This window comes from Enoplosus armatus, chromosome 9, assembly GCF_043641665.1.
Source record: "Enoplosus armatus isolate fEnoArm2 chromosome 9, fEnoArm2.hap1, whole genome shotgun sequence".
Classification (NCBI taxonomy): Eukaryota; Metazoa; Chordata; class Actinopteri; order Centrarchiformes; family Enoplosidae; genus Enoplosus; species Enoplosus armatus.
Genome location: NC_092188.1, coordinates 12929084 through 12956195, shown reverse-complemented (window position 1 = coordinate 12956195; position 27112 = coordinate 12929084). Strand labels below are relative to the sequence as shown.

Sequence of the window (27112 nt, the reverse complement as noted above, 5' to 3'; positions counted from 1 at the left end):
CTATATATTTATTTCCAGAAGAATGGCCTTCTCTCCATCACCCCTCACTCTGTTGACAACCTGTTCTCTGTTCTGCGAGCGTGGTGCTGCCGGACCTCCCCTGAACCCAAGGATACGGGGCTCCCTCGGCTGACCTTGCAGTGCCTGACCACGATGATCCACCTCCTGCACTCCAGCAGCCCTGCGGAGCGGCAGGTGGAGATCAGGACGATACTGGAGGGCTTCTTCCAGCTCCTCAACTGGAACCGTCCTCTTTGCAGTGAGCATCAAGACAGACAGAGCTGGGAAGACAGTCTGATCTCCCTCCAGAGGCAAATGCTAAGTAAGAGCACGTCCACCAGGTCTCACGTCTGTCTGCGTAGAAAGCATTCCTTTTTCTGTTATCTGTCTCAATCAGTATGGAGGCCAAATAATCGATTTTCTCGGTGTCTGATGAGTCAACACCCTCCTTGTTTTAGCTGCTGTTCCTGAGATCCTGCAGTGCTCTGACAGACCAGTCCTGCAGGCTGTGTTCCTCAACAACAACTGCTTTGAACACATTCTCAGGCTCATTCAGAACAGCAAGGTCAGACCCCTGTCCATCTGAAATGTGTCAGTCTGCTCTGTCAGCTCTTTGTATCTGTCCGTCTGTCACCTTTTTTATTTATGTCATGTCTGTTTCCTGTTATGTGCCTTAATGCTACATCTGCTGTCTAACCTCCTTCTATTTGTTCAATGTGAAATATCACACAAATGTACATGCTTCCAGCTTATGTTTTACGTTTCCTGCTGCTGCTGCTGTAGAGAGACCAGGATCAAACCTGTCTCCATTACAGATGACTTTTTTTCTAATTGTCTGTCTTTTTGTTTTGTGTGTGTGTGTATGTGTGTGTGTGTGTGTGTGTGTGTGTGTGTGTGTGTGTGTGTGTGTGTGTGTGTGTTTGTGTGCGTGTGTGTGTATGTCCTGTAGCTCTTTCAGAGCAACAGGCGTAAGCCGGAGCGTGAGGTTGTGTGTGACCTCACTACATGTTTACTCACAGAGGTCGAAGTGGACCAGGTACTTTCCCCCACTCGGTGTTAATATTGAGTCTGTCAGCAGGAAACTCAGCCTTCTCTCCACTCGTTAGCTGCTCTGAGCTACTTAAACAGGAAGCTTTAGGCAGGAAGTCTGGCTTACACTCATTTGTAAATAAAACAGGTAGCGCGGCTATACATGATAGTTGTCTGGAGTTCCCTTTTTTATCTGTCATATCTGTCTGTCTGGAATGCAAGTTACTCACAGCATCTATGACTGACTGTTATTTTGGGCTCCTGTTTGTTCTGCTTGAATCAAATTTGAAATACACACTGACGTTAGCTTTGTGCACATTAAAAAGATTCAGATTATCAACTGGAGGATTGATCTTTGCTTATGTGGGAGTGTTGATTTACATCACACTCATAATTACAGGCTGAATTCCCTGTTGACAACACTGGGCCAGAAGAGCATGCTGTGTTTTTCTTATTGCATGAAATGGTCGTTTTTCAATGCATGTCTTTCCTTCTTTTCCTCGTATTTCTGGCCGTTCTGTCGCGTGACCGGTTTGCTTGACAGACCTGGCTCGTGTCTTGAGGTTTGATGTTGCCTAATTTCCAGCAACAGTTAGGGATTTTTCTTTTTTTTGTTTTTGGTGACTTTGGTTTTTTTGCATGCTGGGATCAGTAATAAACAAAGAGGTGATTGTTTAGTGACTGGTACAGCAGTACCCAGTCTGCTCCAATAGTTGGTGGTGTGGAAAAAAAGAAATGCACTGTACTTCCTCTTGCACTTTACAGATAATCAGAACAAAAAATCTTTCATTTGGTGAAAGATTTCCTCAGTATTGGTTAGTTTTCTTTTTGCTCTAAAATGTTCACCTTTTCCTGGCTTTTGGTGTCAACTCATGATGATGCACATTTTTAGTTCTGCAATGTCTCGATCAACTGTACCCCCTTACTTTTATCATGTAGGTTTGGGAGAAAGGATCAGACAGTATTACAGTTCATGCCTTAGGAGTCCTCACAGCTATAATGAGTAATTCAACCTCTGCAAAGGTAAGGCCCGTTGTGATTGTCTATGGTCAAATTATATATCCTTCGTACTTCTGTACATGTATTAGAAAGCTTTTTATACTTCAGGATAATGGCTACAATGCCAACAAAACATAGAGCCTGATGAGGAAAGCTGCTTTCCGTTCATTTAAAAAATCTCATTGTATTTCCTTCCAATGTATGGAAGTGTGCCAACTAGTTATCCCCTGTGGAGCAGCTTTCTCCAGCCTATTTCTGTCTCGTTTCCCCTCAGGAGGTTTTTAAAGAGAGGATTGGCTACTCCCAGTTATTTGATGTGCTGAAGAGTCAAGGTCAACCCACCAAAAGGCTGCTACAGGAGCTGATGAACATGGTGAAACACACATTTCCTCATTATCCCCACAGTAAAAGTCAATTTGCTCTTATTCATGACCTTGTTCCTACTTAATTTGTGTTGCTACCTAACCTGAAGTTATCTTATCTTCATTCTCTGTCGTGACTGTTTTTGTCCCTCTCTGTCTCCAGGCAGTGGAGGGTGAGCATGCCCACGCCCATCACCTTGGCATTAGTAACGACCAGCCTTTGCTGCTGCTCCTGCAGTGGCTGCCGGACCTGTCTGGTCAGAGGGACCTTCAGCTGCTGGTGGCTCAGTGGCTGGCTACCGTCTGCGGTGGCTCCTTGTCCTGTCGCACCGTGGCTGTGGAGGCAGGCATGGTGGGGGCTCTGCTGCAGGTGCTCTCACAGCCCCAGAGTTTGGACAGGCAGTGTGCTGACGCCCTGCTGGGCCTCCTGCAGGACCTGGGCTCCCTGTGTCTGAGACCAGAGGAGCTGAAGAGCCTGCTCAGACTGCTCAGGGTGGATCAGGACAATGGTGCAGTGGTGGGGAAGGTGCACCCCTACTGCACTCGCATCATTCGAGTGCTCTCTGCCATGGCAGCCAGAGAAGGCCAAGACAGTGCCTTGCAATACTTTGATCTTACACCCCCCATGGCAGGTATTATGGTGCCCACAGTCCAACGCTGGCCAGGCAGCGGGTTTGCCTTTCACGCCTGGTTCTGCCTCAACATGGAGTTCTCAAACAACCGCAAACCTTCTGTCAACTCTGGCACAGGGGCTCAGCATGACATGGGGAAAGGACCACGCAGGAAACAGCTCTACAGGTAAAGGGACAAAGGGAAGATAAATTGAAAGCTTTTGTATATACGGCTATATTGTACAACAATTTTTGACAGAATGTGTTTTCTTTTGTAAAGTTTCTTCACAGCAAGTGGAACTGGGCTGGAAGCCTTCTTCACCATGGAGGGTGTGCTGGTGGTGGCTGTTTGTACTAAGAAAGACTACATGGCTGTTGCGCTGCCTGAGCACCCACTAGCTGACTCATGCTGGGTGAGTGTGGACACACATAGTACAGCTGGGAGTTTGGCCAACATTTGTCCTCATTTAGACTGTCCTAAATAAAAATAGATTCGATCAAGGAGAAAATCACACATCATTTTTCTAAGCGGTGTTGTCTGGGCCTGTGACCTTAATTATTGCAAAAAAATGAAGAGTGTCCTCTCCTGAAGAGACAAGTAGCTGTAAGAACTAAATTAGAATTAAAAGTGTGACTTCAAGACTGCTCCAATTTCTCAATACAAAAATGTACCTTTGTGCTGTAAGCACTAAACTTCAAGCAACAAATTTTGCTGTGTTGACACCTGTAGAAATGTGTATGTTCTTCGATATCATCCTCATCACAGCATTCAGTGGCTGTAGTCCACATCCCGGGCCGTCGTCCATTTGGTCAGAACCTGGTCACCATCTACATCGATGGCGAGCAGCGCAAAACTGCTCAGCTTCGCTTTCCGTCTTTCAGTGAGGTAACTGAATCGGGTATCTGATGTCTCCTGGACGTATTATTTTATTACTGTGTAGTTCCTCTTTATCAATCGAACCTTCTCTGTTTCTCCCCCGCCTGAACATGACTCCTGAAGCCTTTTACCTCCTGCTGCATCGGCTCTGCAGGCCACCGGACCACTACCACCACCACCTCCCCCAACCTGCCCATGTCCTCATCCCTCAACCTATCATCTGAGTTTGCCTTCCCCACCCATGCCCCCTCCCTCATCCGTTCCCAGTCCTTCCCAGCCTCCTTTGCAGGGGGCCGCTGGGGGTCTTTGGGAGACTCCCCAGTGCACACCATCCCAGCAGGGCTGCAGGACACAGAGTGGGGCACACCCACGTCTCTGGATGGGCTCCTGGGCACCGCCTTCATCTGCCACGAGGCTCTGCAGCAGACACAGACAAGAGCTCTGCATGCGGCAGGTAGCTCACACTCTGCTACAATGCAAATGCAAAACATTGTACCCCTTTAACATTTAACTTTTTTAGCATTTAGCAAACAAAGGTGCAGGAAACTAGTAGTAAAGAAAATCACAGCGCCCGAAAAGTTGAAAGAATACTCGTACAAGTATTTTTTTCATGCACACCAAGTAATATTTGGATATTTTGAGACCTACATTGGTTTCTGCTTTCCATCACAGGCCCCAATCACGTGTCCTTATTCAAAGCGGATGGAGAGTTATCTGATCTCAACAGCAGGCTTCTGCTCTACTACACTCCACAGGTGATATGTTTTTACACTGCTTGTATCATGTAAATTATGAACAATACCAGCAAAGTCTTCTTGTTTACATGTGTATGTATGTTTTCTTCAGGCCTTCAAGAGCCAGATATGTCTGGACCTGTCGCCCAATCACCTGTATGATGGCAGGCTTACAGGACACAGGGTAGTGAACTGGGACATCAAGGTTAGATATGAGGCATTTGTGACCAAAGTGAGAAGTGAAATATCAGTCAGGATGTGTGCTCCATGTTATCTGCTTATGACATTCCTACTCAACTGCTGCTGACTGGTTCAATACTGGATTTTTCCAAAAAATTTTACTCCTTTTTTTCCATTTGTCATTATCTTGGTTTTCCTTTTTTTCTATTTTTCTGCTTCCTTTTTGGGAAAATCGTCTTTGTTAATTCAATTTCTGATCTACATAGGTCTAACGTGGAAGGTTACAAAAACACTGTGTGTATGCATGTTTTTGTTTTTCCCTGCAGGATGTTGTGAACGTTGTCGGAGGTATAGGGGTTTTGCTGCCCCTGCTCGAGCAGGTTTGTGAGGCAGAGCCAGTTTCCAACGGCAGTCAGGAGACCTCAGACCTGCTGGGACCAGAACTCACCTCCTCCAGATGCCACACTGCCATGCTGCTGCCACTGAACAAGTCCGCAGGTCAGGTCATGTTTACCTCAGATGTTCACAGTATTAGATGTAGTTATAGTGTCATCATGAAAGTGTCAGTCCATCATCTAAATTACAGGGACATTTTGTCTGGACAGAGATGTTGCTGTTGACATTTTTTAAATGTAATTTTCAATGCTGTGAGCATGAAATACCATTCACCTTCAATGTATTGCTGTGGAGGCTGAATATTTTTTTGTAATTTTGCTAAATGAACCTTAAGTATCATGAATATATTTTCTTCTGCATATACTTGAGGGCTAACTGTGTTGTTGTGTCACATTGCTTTTGTTCAATTTAAATCCTATGCTAAGTGCTAAATGCTAGATATGATTTTCAGTGCAGTTCGGACTCAGAAGACGTTTTGAATAGCAGTGAGTCAGAGTCTACACGCTGTGCATGATGCAAGGACAAACAGGAAGTGCTAGACAAGAGGCATATACGATAATATACAGACAAACATAGCAAAAATTGCAAAATCAGTGCTAATAGGTTAAGTGTCACAAGCAGCATGGGCATATTAAGTCAACAGTTGCTTGAAGAATTGCAGTTCGGTGCCCCAGTGCACCTTGGTCTGCATAAATTCTAACATGAACAAAACGAGATAGATGGAACAAGCAGTCTGAGACAAATACCCCAGCTAATGACTCATCCTGAGATATGATAATATCAATAAAGTGCTTTGTAATATATAAATACGACTGTGGGTAACACAGGAAGTCTTAAAAGTTGTTTTGCCCTATTTCTTTTCTCTCAGAGGGCAGACTAGAGAGAAACAGCGTCGCTGCCTTCCTGCTGATGGTGAAAAACCTGATTCGTCACCACCCTGTCAATCAGGAGGGCCTGCTGCACTGCCATGGGCCGAGCATCATAGGAGCCATGCTCAGCAAAGTAAGTGCCCCTCACATCAGTTTGCCCCAGCAAGTGGGAACTATTTGCGGTAAGAACTGATTAGCATCTGAAAGTGTGCACTTGACCTTTTACATTGTATTGCTGCTGTGTAATTGCTGTGTAATGAATGGGTATGGTGTTATTGAAACAGCAGTGGTTCTCTCAGAATGACAGTATCACATGCTTGTGTGGGGGAATTTATGCAGATTTTGCCATTTATGCGAGGTCTCTCCGACTGAGAACAAAAGATATCTGCTGTAAAATCTGTTGCTTGAAAATGTTGTGTTGAAATTATATGTAGATTAAAACAAAATCAAAAAGTACAAATCATATAAAAGCCACAGTTATTTGTTTCTTAACTGCTGAGTGAGTCTCAATCAAGCAAAACAAACCGTCTTAGGCCTAATTCAATACGGCATCCATAGTATAAATGATTTCTCCAGATTCATGATAACATGCTTACATTGTCACACAGTGTTGATAGATGTGAATCTTTGATGGTCTCAGCCAATCAGGCGTCACGTTGGTGCAGCACAGACAAGCTTTTTGTCTGACAGGATATGTTGAAATATGTGATGTTAAGGTGGAGCATCCTTTAAGGAAACTATGTCCTAATAATCACATAGGGTTCAGAATCAGAATCAGGTTTGGCAGTGGCAAAGACAGAAACACACATACAGTATATACTGAACACAAACTCGTGTACTCTATATGTAGATACTCAACTGAGTACTTCATCGGCCTCCAAGTGTTACTAAAATAGACGCTACACAAACCCTTGTACACAGATAAATCCAAATAAATGGAAACTCTTGTTAAACACTCACCCTCCTCTGTGCTTCTTCTACTACAGGTTCCAGACAGTATGATGGACATGAACGTTTTAATGGCATGTCAGCTGCTGCTGGAGCAGGTTTTCAACGAGGGCAACAGCTCACTTCTACAGCAACTCTACCAGCACCTCCTCTTTGATTTCCGCATCTGGACTAAAAGCCATTTTGCTGTTTGTCTGGGTAAGGCATAAGCAGCCCTCGTGTTGTCGAGAAATGCACCTGTGAACCTTTTCATGTCTGCCGAAGCTGTTTGTGTCCCTTTTTATATGTATATGCAAGCTAAAAGCAGCGTAGAGCAGAGATAGAATACATTAATGTTTTGAGTTCAGGCTGTGCCAAGGATTAAAAAGGAAACTGTGCCTGAAGCTGCACTTCAGTACCCTGTTTTGTAAATGAATGCACTTCTTCAGTACAACCTCGCATATTGATTTGACATTTCTAAATGTCAAACTGAAGGGAGATGACAAAAGTATTCTTTTTCTTCCAAAGCCCACGTGCAGTACCTGTCGTCTGTGATAAACAAAGGCAAGCAGCGCATGAGGAAGAAGTATGGGGTCCAATATATTCTGGATACCATTCGCACGTACTACAGGTGAACCTTTGACATCCACAATATATATTTAGAGAATTGCAGGCAAATCTAATTGAAACTGCAGTTCAGTGGTTTAAAAGTTAGTGTAAACATAAATCTTTATACTTGTTATTATTTATTTTAAACCACGATCTTACCTGTTCATTAGAAGATCATTTATTTATTTCTTTTCTAATATTTTTGGTCACAGTGTGGAGAAAGATGGCAGCCCTCTGTCTGATGAAAAGCAGACAATTCAAACCTCTCTGTTCGCCTTGCTGAAAGACTTTCTCAAGTCTTACACACCAGAGGAGCTTCACAGCGTCCTCGCCTACATTCTGACTGTAGGAGAGGAGCAGCAGGTATGTTTTATCTGGGTTTCTTCAGGGAGTTTAATTCTGTTGTCATTTGACCTTTTCAGTGTGATATTTCACTTCCAATCCCCAAATGAACTCCCCCTGATCCTCCACACTTCCTTTTTTATTCTCAAGTTTTCAAACTTTCTAACTCCTCTTGTGATCACTTAAAACGTTACCCTCCCTAATCCATATTTCTTGGAACTTTATCCTCCTCCCTCACCTCTTTCCTCACGATACTCTCCTCCCTCAATCAGGCGGTGAGGGCCTTGGATGTGCTGTATGAACTCTTGAGGAGCAGCCCTCCTCGTGAGCAGGTGCAGGCTGTGCTGCTGGAGTGGGGCGTGGAGCAGCTTTACTGCTTGCTGCTAACTCCGAGCTTCGGTGACGAGGCCAGAGAGAGGGTCTTCAGAGTGAGTATAACCACCTGGACCTTCTCTTTACATAACTGATGTTGCCTTTTATTGCAAACTCCCATGTGATATATTGTCAAAACAGAAAAAAACAAACTCTTACACAATTTCCCTTTGATGTTATAGGTTTTATACAAAATTCTTAAAAGCGAGCGAGTGTCTGAGCGCAACAAGCAGCGCATCAAGCTGAAGGATTTCGGCTATCTTGGCCTGGTGTGTTTCCTTGATGACATTCCAGTGACCATGACCACCGTGCGATGTCTGTACGAGCAGGTCCTTGCTACAGGTAATGCCGAAACAGTATTTCTCTATAACATAACATTAAATAAGCAAAAGTCAAAATTCAAGATAGAAAACAAACGTCACCAATTATTATACTGGTTAAATTTGGTAATGCTTTATTTTAGGGGTCCATAAAGTCCTATTAACTTCCTAAAACATTTCCAAAGACGTTTCCAGGAAAGAACTATGTAATTTGGCACTAATCAAATGTTACACTTCCATTTAATCAGGCCAGTAAATCCTAAACTAGCATAACCTTGAGTCTTTTAGCCAGCTGAACATGTACCGATGTGAAGTTTGTCTACAGACATGCGTAGAATTCAATATATATGGAGAATAAAGTTTCCAGTGATAAATGAATAATGAGTTCATATGGGTTTAAATGGAGCAGTTCTTTGAAGACAGTTCCCCTGGAAATCAAAAGCTGCTTATAAGCTCTTTCTTCTACATGATCTAGGTTCTACAGGAAACTTTCAAGACATTGTAAAACCTGTAAAATAGAGTGTTTCTTTTAAATTCAGACTGGTGCATGTGGGGAAAATACCTGATGCTACCTTTCAAAGAAATGAGAAAGAAGAAACGTGAAAAATCACAAATACAGAAATCTTTCATGTGAATTAATTTTGGGAGATGAGTTTATGAAGGATCCCAATGAAAGCAGATTAAAAAATAGGTTTCCAAGGACTTCAGAATGAAATGAAATTTGCTGCTGCCCCACAGATGCCAGCCCTAACTTCAGAGACCTCCTGGCTGTGGTGTGTCTGTCCCATCGAGCTGAGCTCACTGTCCGCTTGGACGTCTGTCGCAAGGTCAGTCTGCTCACATGATTAAACTCTGCTAAAACTACCATAGTTACTGTTGAGTGTGAAGTTTCATTTTAGGCATAATTATCATCCCAGTAATGAAAACAAGCTCTTCCTCTGTTCCCTCTGATATTACCCCAGCTCTTTCATCTGATCTACTCCAATGAGGATTACGTGAGGCAGCTCGCCAAGCAGCCCGGCTGGCAGGACGTTCTCACCAAGCTGTATGTGAAGGAGTCCTACGAGTCCCACGCCGCCAGCATCGCGGGCTCCAGCACCCACAGCTCCTTTGAACCAAACTACCGGCCGCCGCTGCACAGGGATCAGGCTCTGGTCATAGAGGACACCAACACGGAAATCTTCCTAAGCTACCGCAACTCGCAGGACATCGAGGATGAGGAGGAGGATGAAGGCGGTCAGCGGGACACCTCTGAGGGATTCTCTGATTTATCCCAGTCGCCTCCAAGTGGCGGTGGTGGCCTGCATAAAAACTTCACTGGCTCCCTCCATTTTAAGTCGTTTGATTCAGTGGACCAGGGGAGCCACTCATCCTCCATCTCCAATCCGGTTGATTTTGTCTCACCTCGTCCCGACGAGGAGGGGAGAGACTACCAGCCCCTATCTCCCTTTGGTACATCGCCCTTTGATTTAGAGCTGGGGGGAGATGGCCCGCACACTCCGGCAGGTAGTCTGACAAACACACCATCTCCTCTAGAGCACAGCAAACCCTTTCCGCCGCTCAGACCCAGGAAGAGCTCCAGTCTGTCCAATGTGCTGGATGATACCAGCTATGGGACAGACCCTCCTACTGGAGATACAATCTCCAACACGTCCAACCCACAGGTATGGTGCTTCCTCAGAGTTTACTGATATATCAAGCTGATTTTAGGAGTCCATTATTTGTCTTTTTTCATGAGAGTTTATAGTTTTCGATCTTTTCTGTAAGGATTTGGACTGAGTGTTGTTTGTGTTATAGCAGACCCCAGAGGAGGAGCTTTGCAACCTGCTAACCAACATCGTCTTCTCTGTGCTGTGGAGCCGGGGGGCAGAGGGGGCAGAGGATGTGGTGTGGAGAGAGAGAGGACAGGTCTTTTCTGTTCTCACCAAACTTGGCTCCTCCTGCCAACTGGTCCGCCCTCCCGATGACATCAAACGCAGGTCAGTGACAAAGATTTCAAATGTATTTCCAAACTCATTGAATTGGCAGTGAAGCGGCAATGGAAAAACAAATTAAACCACACCTTCAGCTGTGTCACCTTTTGTCTAAATATCCAGAAATGTTTTCATGACATACTGGTGTGATGGATTCAAAGTCTGTTTGTCAACTCTGTGTGCCAGTCTGTTGGAGATGATGCTGGAGTCGTCTCTGTCAGACCTGAGGGACGCCCAGGGAGTGTCTCTGCCTTTCTGTCCCAGTCTGGTTCGGCTCCTCAGGCTGCTGCAGGACTTCCTGTTTGCTGAGGGCACAGACAACCACACGCTGTGGAGTGAAAAGGTAAAGCACATATCCCACCTAAAACATATGCACCGCTGTCACGTTCTGGGTAAATTCATGACTATCGTACGGCTTGCTCCGTCTTGATGAAGGTTGGTTGGCTGTGAAAGGAAATAAGCCCAGGATTTTATCATTTTGTCAATTTTACAACTATATAAGAATATTATGAGTAAATCAAACCAAACCAACTGATGATATTTCAGCAGTGTGGATTTGATAACGTGCAACACGTGAGATCTAACGTGTTAATTAGAAAGCTTAGGAGGTGCTGGTAGGTGGGTTTTGTTACCTTTGGACAGAATAGGCTAGCTGTTTCCAGTCTTTATGCTAAGCTAAGCTAACTGGCTGCTGGTTGTAGCCTTATATTTACTGCACAGACATGAGAGTGGTATCAATCATCTTATCGAACTCTCAGCAATATAGCATATTTCCAAAAAAATTTTTCTATTCCTTTAATTTAGTTTGTTGGGTCTGGGTAAGGTAGTGAACCACAAATCTTCACCATGCTGCTTATCTTTTTGTAATCTTTAGGCCTTGAGAATAGCTTACATTAGTAATACAGAAGCAGTCGTGTGACTTCACTATCAGTGCAGGATGGACTGTGGGAGTACGCTACACTACATACCAGTGCAAGGCAGGCTGCACGTTTGCTTTCTATAAATACTCATCACCAGTGGAATTTAAATTACTGATGAGTTATGAATGCTCCGTCCTCAGAGCAACAGTCCACTATTTCTTCACTCAGATCTCTTTCTGCTAAAAAAGCAATGCAGCAGATTTCTGCAGTGACTGAGCTGGAGGCACACGTTGCAACACTGTGTGCAGAACAGTCAAGGGTGTTGTCTTCCAAGAAATGGTTTCATTCTACTGTAGTATTGTCTCTATCAATGCAGTATAATTTAATGATGTTAAACTCTCTCATAAAACACATAAAACCTTTTTTTAATGCGGTTAGTTTAGTCATGTGACATTTAAAAAAAACTTAAAAAAATTTATGTTGCTACAAGGTAAAAATATTAAGATAACACAATAAATCTTTGAATGTCGGACTACACTGGCAGGATGTGATTATGCAATTTAGTTGGTTACATTAGATGAGTAAAGGAAATATTAACAATTATGTTGATATTAAAGGCGTCAGAGACTTGAGTCATTACACTCTGGGCAGCTGGGTGTGGTTGTTGTCAGTTACTATGTTTAACGTCAGGGTAAATGTTCCTGTTCTGCCTTACTGGAGGGTGTAGAGTCATGGCTGGGTGTAGGTAGCTTCTGAATCACCTTTTAAATGCAGGTGTATTTAATGTACTGAATGGCTTTAGGTAGTCGTAGATGCTGCAAGGTGTGGAAACAGGTCGAGCCCTTTTTTGTCAAGTCCTTTTGTTAACAGTTGTTGTTGTATTGCAGATCTTTGAGGGGGTGGTGAACCTGCTGGACAGGTTGAAAGCCTGGCATAGCACCCCTGGCAGCCCCGGGAACACCGAACTCAAGGAAATGGCCCAGATCGGCCTGCGCATCATCACTGGATACATCCAACAGCAGCACTCACCGGTCAGCTGCACCCGCAACTTGTCTTGTTCATCACCCAGTCACGTACACCAAGCATAAATGTTTCTCACTGTACATGTCCTCCACAACCTGAACACCTGTGTGATTACAGCAAATAAATTTAAAGGGGTTTAAGGTATTATTATACAATAAATATTATTTATTTAACTTGATAAGCACACTCAGATAAAGCCAGTTTAGAAATGCCAGGCCTTCTATGGGTTTCTTTCAAAGACATTGCAGTCATTCCTCTGAGGGAGTGTTCTGTATGAAAGGGCAGCTCCTCTCAAGAGTTATGACTGCTGCTGCCGCCGCTGCTGCTGGAGGATTGTGGGATAGAGCGAGCGGTCATAAATGAACTGACCATAAGGCTTTCCATCACATACTGCTGGTTGTGTTCAACTCCAAAGTAGTACAACTCCCCCTTAAGCTATTTGTTTTTCAAAATGTCTGGCTTGAAATAAATTAACTTAATTGCACGGCGACATCACAGCTGTGGGTCTCTTGGAAATAAGAGTGAAGTTGAGTGAACATACAAATTGAAATTAACATAGCTATATTAATTCCAATGGTGGAATGTAATTAAGTACATTTACTCAAGTAATTATGAGGGACTTGTATTTCAGATTAACACTGCTGTATACTTCTACCACACTACATTTCAGAGGGAAGAACTGTACTTTACCTCCTCTACGTTTATCTGACAGCTGCAGATGACGTGTTATTTTTTAATTTTTCATACAGAGCATATGATTGGCTTATAAGATATAATGCTATGTTAAAGATTAAACTACCAAACATTAAAAAATTGCGCTCCCTTGACATAATACATCAATATTTTTCCTTTATGAATATTTTTATTTCTGATACTTTTGAGCACATTTTGCTGACAATACTTTTGTAGTACTTTTAAGTATTAACTTAAGTATAAGTTTGAATACAGAACTTTTACTTTTAAGGAAATGCATACTTCTACCACCACAGATTAAGTCCTCCTTGACAAAGACGTTAAGACATAAGGGGTGTAGGACTGGAAAACTACGTAACACATCATTACATATGTACATATGTATAGATATGTTTGATTATCTGATTATCTCTTTATGGACTGAATGGATAGCCTCTCAGTTAGACACATAGCAAGTGATTTGCCTCTTGTCTCTCTTCAGGTGTGTGAGATGGCCTATTTGAAGCTCCACAGTCTTCTCCAGACTGTGCTGTGCCTGAGCTGGGAGGAGGTGTGCTTCCTCCTGGGGCAGCTGGGCGCCCCCCTGTGGCCAGGAGGTGCAATGGACGGCACCAACTGTGGACAAGCAGAGACTTTCCCCCAGCTGGTGCCCATTGTGCGGACGCTGCTCGACCAGCATGCCGACCCCATCACCCTCCAGAACCTCCTACCAAACCTGCCCGTCACCAACGGCAGCACCACCTTCGCCCAGGACCTGAAGGCTTATTGCCACACAGCGGAGTGGCAGGGGTTTTACCAGCAGCAGGTTAGTGTTTTGGCTGGCACTGTGCATTTAAAAATAGATGTAATTTATCTTTTGTTTAGGGAGTCTAGAGAGTGACTAAAAAGGTATCATCAACAATCCACTCTCAGATACTGCTGGTTCTGTTCTTTGTAACATAGTGTTACCTCCTGGCGGGCGGCTGAGAAACCTAATCCAAATGTATGAAATGCTATCTGAAAGTTTATAAAGTAGAAAAACAACCCCAGACTTCCACGTGTTTTCTAGCTGACCTTCATGTATGTATTTTAAGCAGAGATCAGTTTATGCTCAGACTTGAAGCTGAGATATTTTATTAACGGATGCCAGACGCGCTAACCACTAGAGAGGTGGATTTATCATTGCTCCGTGTGACAGTGCGTGTTCATAAATCTGTTTTGTTTAGATTACTTTTGTATACGGATCCCGCAATACATTAGCCAGTGAAGCATAACTTTGGCTGCCATGACAGCTTTGAATCTTGGCCCAGGCTGATTTCTCAAGCATGTATGTCTAAGTGTGTTTGCAGTTTAGTATTTGTTTTAAATGAACATATAGGGTCGTTCTATAACTTAGAGTACTTTGTATACAACGCATTTTTTAGCGTGCAATGGTAAATCAGTAAGAGGAAAGAAAAGACAGCAGATGAGTTTAAACAGTGCAGTAGTTGTAAAAGTATCTCCTCTACCGCAATAAATGAATAAAGGGAAACTGTTAAAGAAATGGGGAAGTGTGTTTCCATTGCTGCCTCTCATTTGGACAATGAGATCCTGTTTTATACATCCAACATACTGAATTCTATTTGTCATAAGTTACCTTTGCATGTTAATAAATAATTAACAACCACATTTTTAAAAAAGACCAAATTATGGTTTATGGGAATCTTATAAATGTTAGCCTATCATCCAAGCTATAGTTTGTATGTGACTGATTTTATTGGTGTTAATATATTTGTTTTGTATGTAGCCTAATGTCACCCAGCATCTTTGCATAGAGGTTTCTTTACTTTGTTGAGTTGTCCTTGACATTTTTGTAGTTATGCGTGTGTGTTAATGTCCTCCATCTCAAAATCTGCCTCTAGGTTCAGCCCACCATGGAGCAGTATGAGCTGGACACATTTGGGAGGAGCCATGACATCATGTCCAATTTCTGGAATTCCTGCTTCGATGACTTAATGAGTACCGCCTTCAGACGGGACAAAGAACGATCAGACAGCAAGTCTAAGTTTCAGGTTATAAAACTTTCAGGCTCCTTGCAACACACACTGTCATATTACCTTTCACATTACTGATCTGACATTTATGCCTGCAGGAAGTGATCGTGGACCCCTACCTGAAGCGGGTCAGAAGTGAGAACAACAGGTACTTCAGTTGGCAGAAGCAGATCTCCAGCCAGCAGGGTGTGGTGTGGCAGCACTGGAGATCTCTGCGCAGGCTTTTGACCAGTAAGAGAGGAGCATGGGCCAACAGGTATGGCAACCTCTGACTTTTAATTAGCCATTGAAAGGAAATGAGAGGGAAAAGTGTTTCACTAATGGCCTCAAAGATCTATTTTGCCCTAATTTGTACAAAATAACAAAATAAAACAAACAAAATGTGCTGAATTGTAATTTTTCCTTATTTTTGACAGAGTTCAACCAGAGGTGAAATGGAAATTGTCCAATGCAGAGACTTATTCAAAGATGCGTCTCAAACTTGTGCCCAACCACAACTGTGATCCTCACACTGAGGCCAGTGCCCAGAGGGACAACATGGGTATGTTTCTGAGCATAAACATATTAACTTTGCTCCTTTGTCACATAAGAAATGTGCACTAAAAATGTTGTTGGTTTGTGTGATCTTCAGGAGCTGACAGCCCTCGTAGCTCTGAGCCCCTCCCATTGGCTGTTGCAAAGGAAGCAAAAGTAAGCGACATGGAGGATGATCAGTTAGGAGAAGAGGACGTCGTCTTTTTGGATGACAAGTGAGTCTCCAATTCACGCCACTCTTGTGTCAGTGTCTGCAGCTTACAGCATGTTTAAGTTTCCCACGGACCATATAAACACAAAGAAAAAAAGTCACGGACCAGGCTCACCAGTTTTGAAACACGAAAATATTTGAAAAGTCCTTGAATATTATGTCCCAGTGAGTGTGAATAGTGTAGAAAATGTGAGGGTTTAACTTTTTGTCATGCCGTCAGGGTGGAGGGAGAAGATGAGAGCCAGAAAGAAAAGCTGGTTCTGTCTGAAGACTGTGAGCTCATCACGATCGTGGCGGTTGTTCCGGGTCGTCTGGAGGTTACCACACACCATCTTTACTTCTATGATGGCAGCAGTGAGAAAGAAGAGACGGAGGAAGGTACGAAAATATGTGATCATGAACATTACGCCTACTTTTTACTGTTCTACAAAGGATCGTTACAGTGAATAATGTCTGTGTCTTTAGGAATCGGGTTTGATTTCAAGAGACCCCTGTCTCAGCTCAGAGAAGTCCATTTGAGGCGCTACAACCTGCGACGATCTGCACTGGAGCTGTTCTTCATAGACCAGGCTCATTATTTCATCAACTTCAGGAAGAAGGTGATGCTCAGTTCAGATTAAACTCCTTCGGCTCTATATTTAGAGCGGATGTTTTTTTAGATGATGGGATGGCTTGAATTCTTTTTGTCTGCCCTTTCAGGTCCGGAACAAAGTGTACTCGAGGATTCTGGGGCTGCGGCCTCCCAACCTGTTTTACTTTGGCTCTCGCTCCCCCCAAGAGCTACTGAAGGCATCGGGGCTCACACAGGTATTTGTTTAATTCAGTTCTTTCTGTGAAGTTGAATTATTGTGATGTGAATTTTGCTTTTTGTGTTGGACCAATCTGATGTTGATGCGTTGAACAGAAATGGGTATGCAGAGAAATCTCCAATTTTGAGTATTTGATGCAACTGAACACCATCTCTGGACGCACTTACAACGACCTGTCACAGTATCCTGTGGTAAGTATACTCCATCGCCCCTGACTGTGTGTACTACATGATCCTTTCATTACAAAAGACGATGCACTTACAGTGTGAGGAGGCATCATGTTGCCATTGTGTTTTATTGTTTCTCTTCAGTTCCCCTGGATCTTGTGTGACTATACCTCTCCCATTCTGGATCTGGATGACCCGTCGGTTTTCAGAGACTTGTCCAAACCCATAGGAGTGGTCAACTCCCGCCACGCACAGAATGTCAGAGAAAAGTAAGTGGTTATATAAACATCTGATTTTGGGTTGTTTATTGTATTAAAAGGGTTGCAGATCAGTAGCCAAGTGTCAGTGTTAAGCAACAAGGATTAGTCTCTGCATTACCACCTGAAGATGGCATAATGCTGATAATGAAAAATATAAAGGCAACAAAATGTGATAGATTACAAGCAGGCTGATTGTTGATTGTCGTGGCTGCATGGAAGGTAGGACAGATTGATAGATAATGGGCTAAAACCTGTAAAACCATCAGTCTGGTGCTTTAGTCAATGAGCATTTTCTCTGTTTGTCACTAGGTATGAGAGCTTTGAGGACCCAACAGGCACCATCGACAAATTCCACTATGGCACACACTACTCTAATGCAGCAGGAGTCATGCACTACATGATCCGCATGGAGCCCTTCACAACTCTGCATATCCAGCTGCAGAGTGGCAGGTGGGAACGCTGAGCAGTGCATAATATTATTATATTTCATGAAAGTTTCCTGGTTATCTGTGGTCTCATATTGCTACATGTTGTCATCGTTTAGGTTTGACTGTGCAGACAGACAGTTTCACTCAGTGGCAGCAGCCTGGCAGGCTCGCATGGAGAGTCCAGCTGACGTCAAAGAGCTCATCCCGGAGTTCTTCTACTTCCCAGAATTCCTGCAGAACATGAACGGTGAGGAGGACTGCACCTTTGAGCAAACTGACAGTTTGAACAGCGAATTAATCTGCTTTGTTTTGTTGCTGCTTGATTGTTGTAGGCTTCGACCTGGGACGTTTGCAGATATCTCAGGACCCAGTGACAGATGTTCTGCTGCCTCGCTGGGCCACATCAAGAGAAGACTTCATCAGGAAACACAGGAAAGCCCTCGTGAGTCTACACAAACCGCCAGTATCTTAAAACTAACAGTGTGTATTAAGACAACTATAGACTGAACTTGCATCTTAAATTCTAGGAAAGTGAGCATGTGTCCACTCACCTCCACGAGTGGATTGACCTGATCTTCGGTTTCAAGCAGAGAGGTGAAGAGGCAGTGGATGCCCTCAACGTCTTCTACTACTGCACGTATGAGGGTGAATACTCTTTCTTACTAGTGATGGATGGAACCTGCTTATCTTGTGAAGGCTTTGTTTCAGTAGTGTCCCATATCACCCTTCAGCCTTGACGCATGAAAAAGTGTTTTTCTGTGTTCTTGTATGAGGCTCACTCTTGCCTCTTGTTTGGCTCCTCTGCAGGTGCAGTAGATCTGGATGCTATTGCCAATGAGACGGAGCGTAAGGCCCTGGAAGGCATCATCAGCAACTTTGGACAGACTCCGTGTCAGCTCCTTAAGGTACTGACTCCCAGACTAATTCACAGCTACTTTTAAAGCCTGAAGAAGATTATCAACAAAATGCTGTTGTGTTCTGTTTAAAAAGGTGCTGTTTTATATCACATTCCTATCTCCAACCAGGAACCTCATCCTCCACGTATGACGGCTGAGAATGCAGCTAGGCGGCTGGTCCGCCTGGACACTATGCCCCCGAATATCTTTGAGCAGCTCAAAAAACTTCGGCCATTTGTGGAGGTGGGTTCAAAAATACTTTTAACCCCTGTTATTATCTAACTTTCCTCTAAATAAATAATTCCTATTGTGTTGGTATGTATGCATGTGTTTACGTGTGTGTGTGTGTGTGTGTGTGTGTGTGTGTGTGTGTGTGTGTGTGTGTGTGTGTGTGTGTGTGTGTGTGTGTGTGTGTGTGTGTGTGTGTGTGTGTGTTGCCTCAGGTGGTAAGTGATGGCCTTCCTCTGGTCCAGGCTGTGGTACCAAAGAACCAGAACCGCTCCTTCATCATACAGGGCTCAGATATACTGGTAAAGTTCAGTTGGACACTTTCACAAGGACCATATATAAAACTCAACACAGTCACAACAGCAATAAGACATTTATAATTTTTGCATTATGGCATTTTTCCTCTACAGGTGACTGTGAGTTCAAATGGGTTGATAGGGACACACAGCTGGCTGCCATATGACAAAAACATCGCCAACTACTTCACCTTCACTAAGGACCCCACCATGACTAATCCCAAGTGAGTGCCCTCAGAAAACGCCCCATGTAAACCCTGTCTGTTTTGTTTCTGTTTACCAAAATCTCCTAGAATTGTCCCAAACACATGGGTCCCATCTATAAGGTGCTCATTGTGTGTGCATTAGTTGGTGCAGCTGAATATTGCCTGGCGCTTTTCTCTTTTCTGAGAAAGAACTATGAAATACACCATCATTAGTGGACCCATCATTTTTTTTTTTTTTATATTAAATATAAATTTTTCTTATGGATGTTATTACAGTGAAAACTCACTTACTTCTCATCATTTCAAAAGATGCATAAAAATGTCCCGACAGTTGGCTGGATGCTTCAAAGTGTGTTTAATTAATTGAATTTTGGTTTAATGGATCTTATTTTAAACTGGCCTTGAACATGGATCACATAAACACAAAATAAATCACGATAAGAACCATTTGAACACTGGGTTTCACGCAGGTTGTAATTTGCAGATGTCATGACAGTTTAATGCGCCGATTATAAATCTCCCCCACATTTAGGCCGCAGCTTACTCTCGCTTCTTCTTTCTAACTTGCTTTGATCTTTCCAACCCTGCTTTGTGGTGCAGAACGCAGCGCTTCTTGAGCGGGCCTTTCTCTCCCGGGGTGGAGATCAGCGCTCAGGTGCTGGTGGTGTCCAACGACGGCCGCCTGCTGTTCAGCGGAGGACACTGGGACTGCAGTCTCCGTGTCACCCAGCTGGGGAAGGGCAAACTGGTGGGCAGGATCTGCCGGCACATTGGTGAGCTCCCTTTTGTCGTACTGTTAAGTTATATGCTTTGTTTCAATGTTACATATTTATTTGTTTTTTTGTGTGTTCCACAAAGATGTCGTTACTTGCTTGGCTCTGGATCTCTGTGGCATCTACCTCATCTCTGGATCAAGAGACACATCCTGTATAGTGTGGCAGGTTCTGCAGCAGGTAAACATCTTCAAGGGTCTCCGTCTTCATCTAGGCTCTCTCACATGTTTGTTCACATATGCACCGACCGTGCATGCAGCCTGTTACAGTAGCTCCTGTTTGTTTTCTCATTTTTTCTTCTTCTGATTCTGATTCTGATTCATAATTACAAGCTGCCGTCAAAGTTATGGCTTTTTTGTCCTTCAGGGTGGCTTCTCCAGTGGCCTGGCTCCTCGACCAGTGCAGGTTCTCTGTGGACATGACCAGGAGGTCACCTGTGTGGCCATCAGCACTGAACTGGACATGGCTGTCTCAGGGTCAAAGGTCAGAAATATCACTTTCTATGGACAGTTATAAGCTTTATGTAGGGCGGAAACTGATTCTTTTCATTATCCATTAATCTGTCCTTTCGTTTTGGTCTATGAAAGATCATAAAATAGTAAAAAATGTCTTCACAATTTCCCAGAGCCCAAAGTTTTTTTTCATCTGACCAACAGGTTTGCATTGTGAAACTAAAAAAACACAAAATACATACACAAAAAATGCAGAAAAGGTAGAGAACAGTTTACGTCACAGAAACAAAAAAAGTGTATGTTTGTTGTTCTTTACTGACTCTCACTTGCTGTTCACGGTGTGCCAGGACGGGACTGTGATAGTGCACACTGTCCGACGAGGTCAGTACCTGCGAACACTGCAGCCTCCCAGTGATAGCTGTGTACCTGCTCAAATCTCTGAGCTCCAGGTGGGCATGGAAGGCCACATTGTGGTACAGACCTCGGTGGAGGAACGTGCTAATAGAGCGGTACGTTATGGTACAGTGTACACACAAACACAGATAGAAAGACGCACTCAAACAAGTTTCGCAACCTATGCCAATACCAAAATTCTGCTTATTCCTACAGGGCAAGTACTCCATTCTTGTTTACTCAGTAAACGGCTGTCTGCTGTCCTCCTTCACCATGGAGGAACAGGTGACTGTCCTCCACCTGGTGTCTGAATACATCATCCTGGGGACCATGCAGGGCAGCCTCCACATACGAGATTTATGCAGGTAAAGAAATTGAGAACACCACTTGCAGCACTTTACTCTAAGTTTAAAGTTTTGTTCTTCCATTCTAACTCTTCTCTGTTTGACAGCCTGGACGCTCTGGTGACGCCCCTGGCCTTGAAGGTTCCTGTGCGGAGTGTGTCTGTCACCAAAGAGTGCAGCCACATCCTTGTGGGACTAGAGGACGGGAAGTTAATTGTGGTGGGGGCAGGGAAGCCAGAGGAGGTGAGAAGCAGGACATCAAGTGTTTGTGAGATTCAGGGTGGTGGTGCATGTTTGTATGTGTGAGTGAGTGTGTGAGGAGGTGGGGGGGGGATTCATATGCTAAGTACTTGTTGAAAACCAGGTTTTTCAGATGATAATTGAGTGACTTTAGTCTAACATCTCCATTTTAGCCCTCAAGTGAAGATTAACATGTTATCCCTCCTGTTCTCAGGTTCGCTCAGGACAATTCCACCGTCGCCTGTGGGGCTCCACACGCCGCATCTCTCAGGTGTCGTCAGGTGAAACTGAATACAATCCCACTGAGAATGCTGGCAACTGAGATGAGCAATGTTGGAGGAACTCTGAGGACTCTGTAGGCTGCAGATACCTGCACCGCCAAGATGCTCACCAGACTCAACAAGGGCCTTCCTTCCTTTACATGCTGGGAAACTATCCTCCTCAGCCACTGATCTCTCTGAGAGAGCAACTATACACTGAGCACTTTTTAACATTTTTATGTTTTTGTTTAGTATTTCATTTTCAGCTGTGTACTGTTTTTAATCAGCATCATTCCAAAGAGTGGCCTTGTTTTGTGGATGGAGAAGAGCTTGGGGGTTTGAGGTTGTGAACTGCTGTGCATACAGTGAGTCATATTTCAGGGATGTGACTCACATGCAGCCTCAGACATAGAGAGAAGTAACGTTGTGAACTCCCCAGACTCCGTGTTCTTTGCTTCTTTCCTGTCAGAGGAACGGCTGTGATACCTGTGCTGTTGAATGTCCCAAAGCCGTTGAATGGCACCTTCTTAAAACTCCTGGAAACTTGAAAACTACTTTAGATGTTGCTCGAGATTTCCGTATTGTAATACTGGTAAATACCACAAGGGGGTTGACTTTGTAAAGAAAGACACAGGGGGTACTCATCACTAGTGATCCTTGCACCAGACGTGCACCACAATACCACAGTGTATAATTCTGCATTCCTTTAGGCTCTAAGCAACGTAAAACTGTTACAATTAAAGCAGCAACTGCTTTAATGGTCAAGTATGTGAAATATATTCACTTTTTTTATCATGATTGTGGAGCCTGGATGCAATGAAACTCAAGAGGAGAGCCTTCTGATGCCTTTACAAATGTGTCTATACTAGTTTTGTCATTACTCTGTTCATCCCATGACTATATCTGTTTTATTTGATCTGAAAAAAGTGCCTTTTTTTTAGCTTGTGTCTTGAGCCATGTGTAAACACTGAATTCCAATCATCTATTTCTAGGTAAGATCACTATATGTCAGATTTTTTTTAATTTTTTTATCCCTGCTGGTCTGATTTAAACACACCTTACTACTCTACTATGACTCAGATGTGGATAAGATGTTGTGAATGAACTCAGTAAACTGTTGGCTGGATGCACATAACTTGCCTGTACTGGTATTGTACTGTTAATGAAGCGCTGAAAGCATCTGATGACTCTGAAACACGTGAGCAAAACGTCTGTGAATGAGCTTCAGAGGAATTCACTTCCTGCCAGCTCCTTTTACTGTGGTTGGAACAAAGTGGTTGTTATGCAGTGTCATGACGGGAGAGAGACAAAGGGAACTATTTGGGCGAATGCAATACCCATAACATGGTGCACACATACAAACGACTTAGTCTTTGTAAGTGATGCTCAGAATGACCTTAAGTGTAAGTTTAAAAGAAACTATATTTGAAATGTTTACTTATCAATTCATATTCTTTCCACCCTGGAAATACACAAAAATCACAATTTATATTCTAATTACACACCTGTCTCACAAAGTGTGTGGAACTGAGAGTCTCTGATTATAAAGGATTGTTTCCATAAGCAGCTGTTTAAGTACACATTTGGTAATCTAGACTATCCATTCATATAACACTGCTCTGTTTTAATTAATAGAGGCTTCCTTTCAGAATCGGGTCTTTGCAATCAGTCATATATCAAAAAGTTGGTTGAAGTCATGCTGTATATAATGTATTTGATATTATTTGTTGTTCAAATGTCCTGATTTTAGATTCAAAGTGACACAAAAAGCCTTAAGTGAAGGCCAGCACTGCCTTGGATTTGGACTTGATCCATTTTTCTTTAACCACTATTATTTAGCCTTTATATTGTTCTTGGAAGATGTTGAAAATACACTTTTACTTTTTCAAAATCAAGCAGCGTGTGCTCCTTGTGACTTAATGACAATGGGAATCATGATTGTGTGTGTGTCTTGTCTGTTTCCTCTCTCTGCTCCATCTTTTTCTATCTGAAGTTGACTCTTGAAATTGTCCTAATATGGCCAATAATTGCCGTCAAAGACTTGACTGCACACTTATATCCAGGAATCCTCTTTTCTGTGAACCACGGCCCATATCCTGAGGATGAGCGCCCATTACTGAAAAATGAGCTCTGATTCTTGTGTGTGAACCACAGCAGGAAGGAAACCGATCCGCTGCCACAACGTAGATCATCCAGCTCCTCTACTGTAACCCCAGCCTTGCATGCGTCTGTGATGTTAGCCCTATTAGAGTTGAAAAGGTCACAGTGAGCAACAGCACTAAGAGGAGACTTTGATCTCATGGTGGGCCGAACATCCTGTCAGCCTCCCCATAAACACCTCCGGGGGTACAATTCAGAGGGTTGGGGAGGGGTGAGGCGGGTGATAAAACTGACCTGTAGACCCCCAGTCAAATACAAACCACAGAATAGTGAATAAGGGAAGTGGAGGAGGAGGATGAAGAGGGATGCAGTCACTCTGATGTGGCCCTGTTGACAATGGTGGGAGGGGTTGACACCTCACTCTCGGTTATTGGCAGTATCTCCCTCTGACCTCTCCAGACCTGAGGGCTGGCTGAGGGGATGGATGTCGTGAAACGCTGCAATTTTGGTGTTGTTCAAGTTGTTCCTGCCAAGAACCGCAACAACCCTCAAACAGGCCTCCGTCAATGATCTCAGCCCCCCCCCCCCAGTTAATTTCTCCTCAGGCCTGTGGACAAAATCATGTTTTTTTTATAGCTGCCTTATCGTTCCCACCCATGTATGACCACGGAGAAACCCGGCCCTCAGATAAAGAGCCAGTGGCCCTACAGCAAGATGATAGGAAGAATATAGAAGTGACGGGAACTGTTTATTTGTCTGACTGCTGATAAACTTGTGTTTATTTTATCATTTGTTCGATGTTTGCTCCAGTGCACGGAAAAATCTCCATCTTACAGGGGAGTTTTTACTAGCCATTTTTTCTTAAAGAAAGTGGAAAAAAATGTACCAGTGTAACAAGATTACAACCTGTTTTCCAATAAAAATCCGCTTTAAGAATTTTGTAGACCTGAGTATCAATATCTTGAAGCAAGACAGAATTAAGAAAAATGACTCTTGATTCTAAAAAAAATCTTGAAACAAGTTGGTTTGTATTGGAAACAATATGAACATATTGAAATAATAACGTAAAAAACTTCGAGATGGAAATTTTTGCAGTGCATTGAAGCAAACATCAATGAATGATAAAATAAACATTAAAATCTACATAGAATTAAAATATAAAGTGAATTTTTTTTAACTTGTTTTGAGAAAATAAGACTTTTATGACCCAATGCTGAATAAAAGTCACTTGGTAAGATAAAGATTTTTGCAGTGTGGATGATACTTAATCCATGCAAACTCATCTCTAAGGGAACATAAACTGACATAATCAAAATAAAGAAGACTTTATTATCTGTCTGTGTTTGAATGAGAGAAAAGAGAATTCCTCGTGTCTGAAATATGGCTTGAGGTTTTATCAGAGCAGGAACATCCTCTCTGTCTCCTCTCATCCCTCGGCAGGCTTTGAAGTGCAAGTAGTATTGTGTCTGAGAGATCTCTCCATTTGTTTTCCTCTGAAGTCTCCAGGCCCCCCTGCGATGCATTCACTAGAATTTACAAGGTGTGTAATTTACCCTGCGTTGGTTTTCTAATCTTTTGAGTTGCTGAGATCAAACATATACTTCTTCTTAAGAGCACCTTGTTTGATTCACATGCTCTCTTTTGTTTTCTGATAACAACTGATCACAACTCTCTGTGAGGATCTCTGTAGGGTTGTAAAATGGTGTCATGTCACAAACATATATTTAATAAGGTTTTATCCTGGGATCCACATATGGGTTTGTTTTTTAAACTCACAATTCACTTCTAGAAATGTTGTGGGGATATACCAAAAGTAAAAGTACTCATTGTGCAGAATGGCTAGTTTCAGAATAATATATATTACATTATCTTGTGTCATAATTATTAATGCATTAATGTAGGTATTGCTTTAATGTTGCAGTTGGTAAAGGTGGAACACATTTGAACTACTTTATATAATGCTGGGTCGTTGAATTTATAATAATACATCACAACTTTTGTTGATTATGTTTTGTATTAATAATCTGAATCTGCAAAGTAACTAAAGCTGTCAGATAAATGTAGTGAAGTAAAAAGTACAATATTTGCCTCTGAAATGTAGTGGAGTAGAAGTATAAAGTAGCATAACATGGAATTACTCAAGTAAAGTACAAGCACCTCAAAATCAATACTTAAACAATGCTTTTACTCTTTTATATATTTTGCAGTGGTGGAGAGAGTATTCAGATCCGTAAGTAAAAGTAGCAATAACACAGTGAAAAAATACTCCATTACAGGTAAAAGCCCAGCATTGAAAATATTACTAAAGTAAAGGTACTTAAAGTATCAAAAGTGAAAGTACTGCAGTAAAATTGCCACAATTGTTATACAATCATATATGATATTAGTGAATTATTATTACAGATGCATTAATGTTTAAGAAATATTTCAACAATTGTATGTACAGTTACATTGGTAGTTTACTCTATAACAACATCAGGGTACATGCTAATGTTTTGTATGTAAAGTCTTAATTTGTAAAGTAACTAGTAACTAGTATAACTATATACTAGTTACTAGTTATAATTAATGTAGTGTATTAAAAAGAACAATGGTGGCATCAAATGGAAATACTCAAGTAAGGTAGTAAATAGTAAATGTACTTAACTGCATTCCACCATTTATATATTGTCTATTTATTCATGTCATTTTTAACTTCATAATGTCCCATTTATTCATTCAATATTGAACTCTTTGGGTCTCGGAGTTTTAATGTTTTCGTGTAGTACAGTTTTTTAAACATGCACTTGTTGATTCCAGCAGGTATGAGGGTATATTAATCATCTGACTACATAATCACACACATACACTGACAGTGTCAGACTTGATTGCACTCCTCTGCCTTTCATTATATTTTTGTTCCCAACCGCGCGTCGCAGGGATGCAGCCAATCAGAAAGCCGGTTTGAAAGCTGAGGAGATGGGAGGAGAAAAAGGCCCAGGAGAGCTTGCTGGAGCTTTTCCTGCCTCATCTGTTGCAAAGCTGCAGGAGTGGTGGCAGGCCGTGCTGAAACAGAAGAAACTCTGTGTTAACTTTACACAGTATCAGCAGGGGATGCATTGAGAGAAGGAAATGCGTCTACCGCGCTGTTTCTGGGAGAATCTACGGATTACACAGCCTGCTTTTTAAAGCCGCCTTCTCATGCGTAAAAACATCTGATTACTGGACTAGGACCGAACTTTCCCGTCTGCGGAACCAGCGCCTTTTGTGATAAATTTGTCTTTTTGTAGTGCCACGTTTAGATTTAGAGAACTGGAAGTTTTTATGACACTTTTTTACGCGTTTGTT

The 27112-nt window shown here is 42.7% G+C and overlaps 1 protein-coding gene across 1 annotated transcript in view; it reads left to right on the top strand.

The window, feature by feature from the left end:
• nbeal2 (neurobeachin-like 2) overlaps positions 1–23580 on the top strand; it is a 33308-nt gene extending 9728 nt beyond the window's left edge. Inside the window, exons 8-55 of the mRNA XM_070911539.1 lie at positions 19–322; positions 459–565; positions 950–1036; positions 1969–2052; positions 2303–2401; positions 2554–3188; positions 3282–3414; positions 3768–3887; positions 4002–4332; positions 4551–4633; positions 4725–4817; positions 5119–5290; positions 6057–6190; positions 7044–7203; positions 7513–7615; positions 7806–7956; positions 8208–8363; positions 8490–8649; positions 9366–9454; positions 9590–10291; positions 10425–10606; positions 10787–10943; positions 12348–12491; positions 13658–13981; positions 15057–15206; positions 15287–15444; positions 15605–15729; positions 15820–15937; positions 16154–16311; positions 16399–16532; positions 16633–16740; positions 16838–16933; positions 17054–17178; positions 17479–17619; positions 17714–17844; positions 17930–18039; positions 18125–18242; positions 18405–18502; positions 18623–18736; positions 18937–19023; positions 19132–19241; positions 19824–19996; positions 20082–20176; positions 20363–20479; positions 20796–20957; positions 21058–21206; positions 21293–21428; positions 21640–23580. Of these exons, the coding sequence (XP_070767640.1) occupies positions 19–322; positions 459–565; positions 950–1036; positions 1969–2052; positions 2303–2401; positions 2554–3188; positions 3282–3414; positions 3768–3887; positions 4002–4332; positions 4551–4633; positions 4725–4817; positions 5119–5290; positions 6057–6190; positions 7044–7203; positions 7513–7615; positions 7806–7956; positions 8208–8363; positions 8490–8649; positions 9366–9454; positions 9590–10291; positions 10425–10606; positions 10787–10943; positions 12348–12491; positions 13658–13981; positions 15057–15206; positions 15287–15444; positions 15605–15729; positions 15820–15937; positions 16154–16311; positions 16399–16532; positions 16633–16740; positions 16838–16933; positions 17054–17178; positions 17479–17619; positions 17714–17844; positions 17930–18039; positions 18125–18242; positions 18405–18502; positions 18623–18736; positions 18937–19023; positions 19132–19241; positions 19824–19996; positions 20082–20176; positions 20363–20479; positions 20796–20957; positions 21058–21206; positions 21293–21428; positions 21640–21747 (7731 nt within the window). The 3' untranslated portion in view covers positions 21748–23580. The remainder of the gene's footprint in view (positions 1–18; positions 323–458; positions 566–949; positions 1037–1968; positions 2053–2302; positions 2402–2553; positions 3189–3281; positions 3415–3767; positions 3888–4001; positions 4333–4550; positions 4634–4724; positions 4818–5118; positions 5291–6056; positions 6191–7043; positions 7204–7512; positions 7616–7805; positions 7957–8207; positions 8364–8489; positions 8650–9365; positions 9455–9589; positions 10292–10424; positions 10607–10786; positions 10944–12347; positions 12492–13657; positions 13982–15056; positions 15207–15286; positions 15445–15604; positions 15730–15819; positions 15938–16153; positions 16312–16398; positions 16533–16632; positions 16741–16837; positions 16934–17053; positions 17179–17478; positions 17620–17713; positions 17845–17929; positions 18040–18124; positions 18243–18404; positions 18503–18622; positions 18737–18936; positions 19024–19131; positions 19242–19823; positions 19997–20081; positions 20177–20362; positions 20480–20795; positions 20958–21057; positions 21207–21292; positions 21429–21639) is intronic.
• The last annotated feature ends 3532 nt before the right edge of the window (positions 23581–27112 follow it).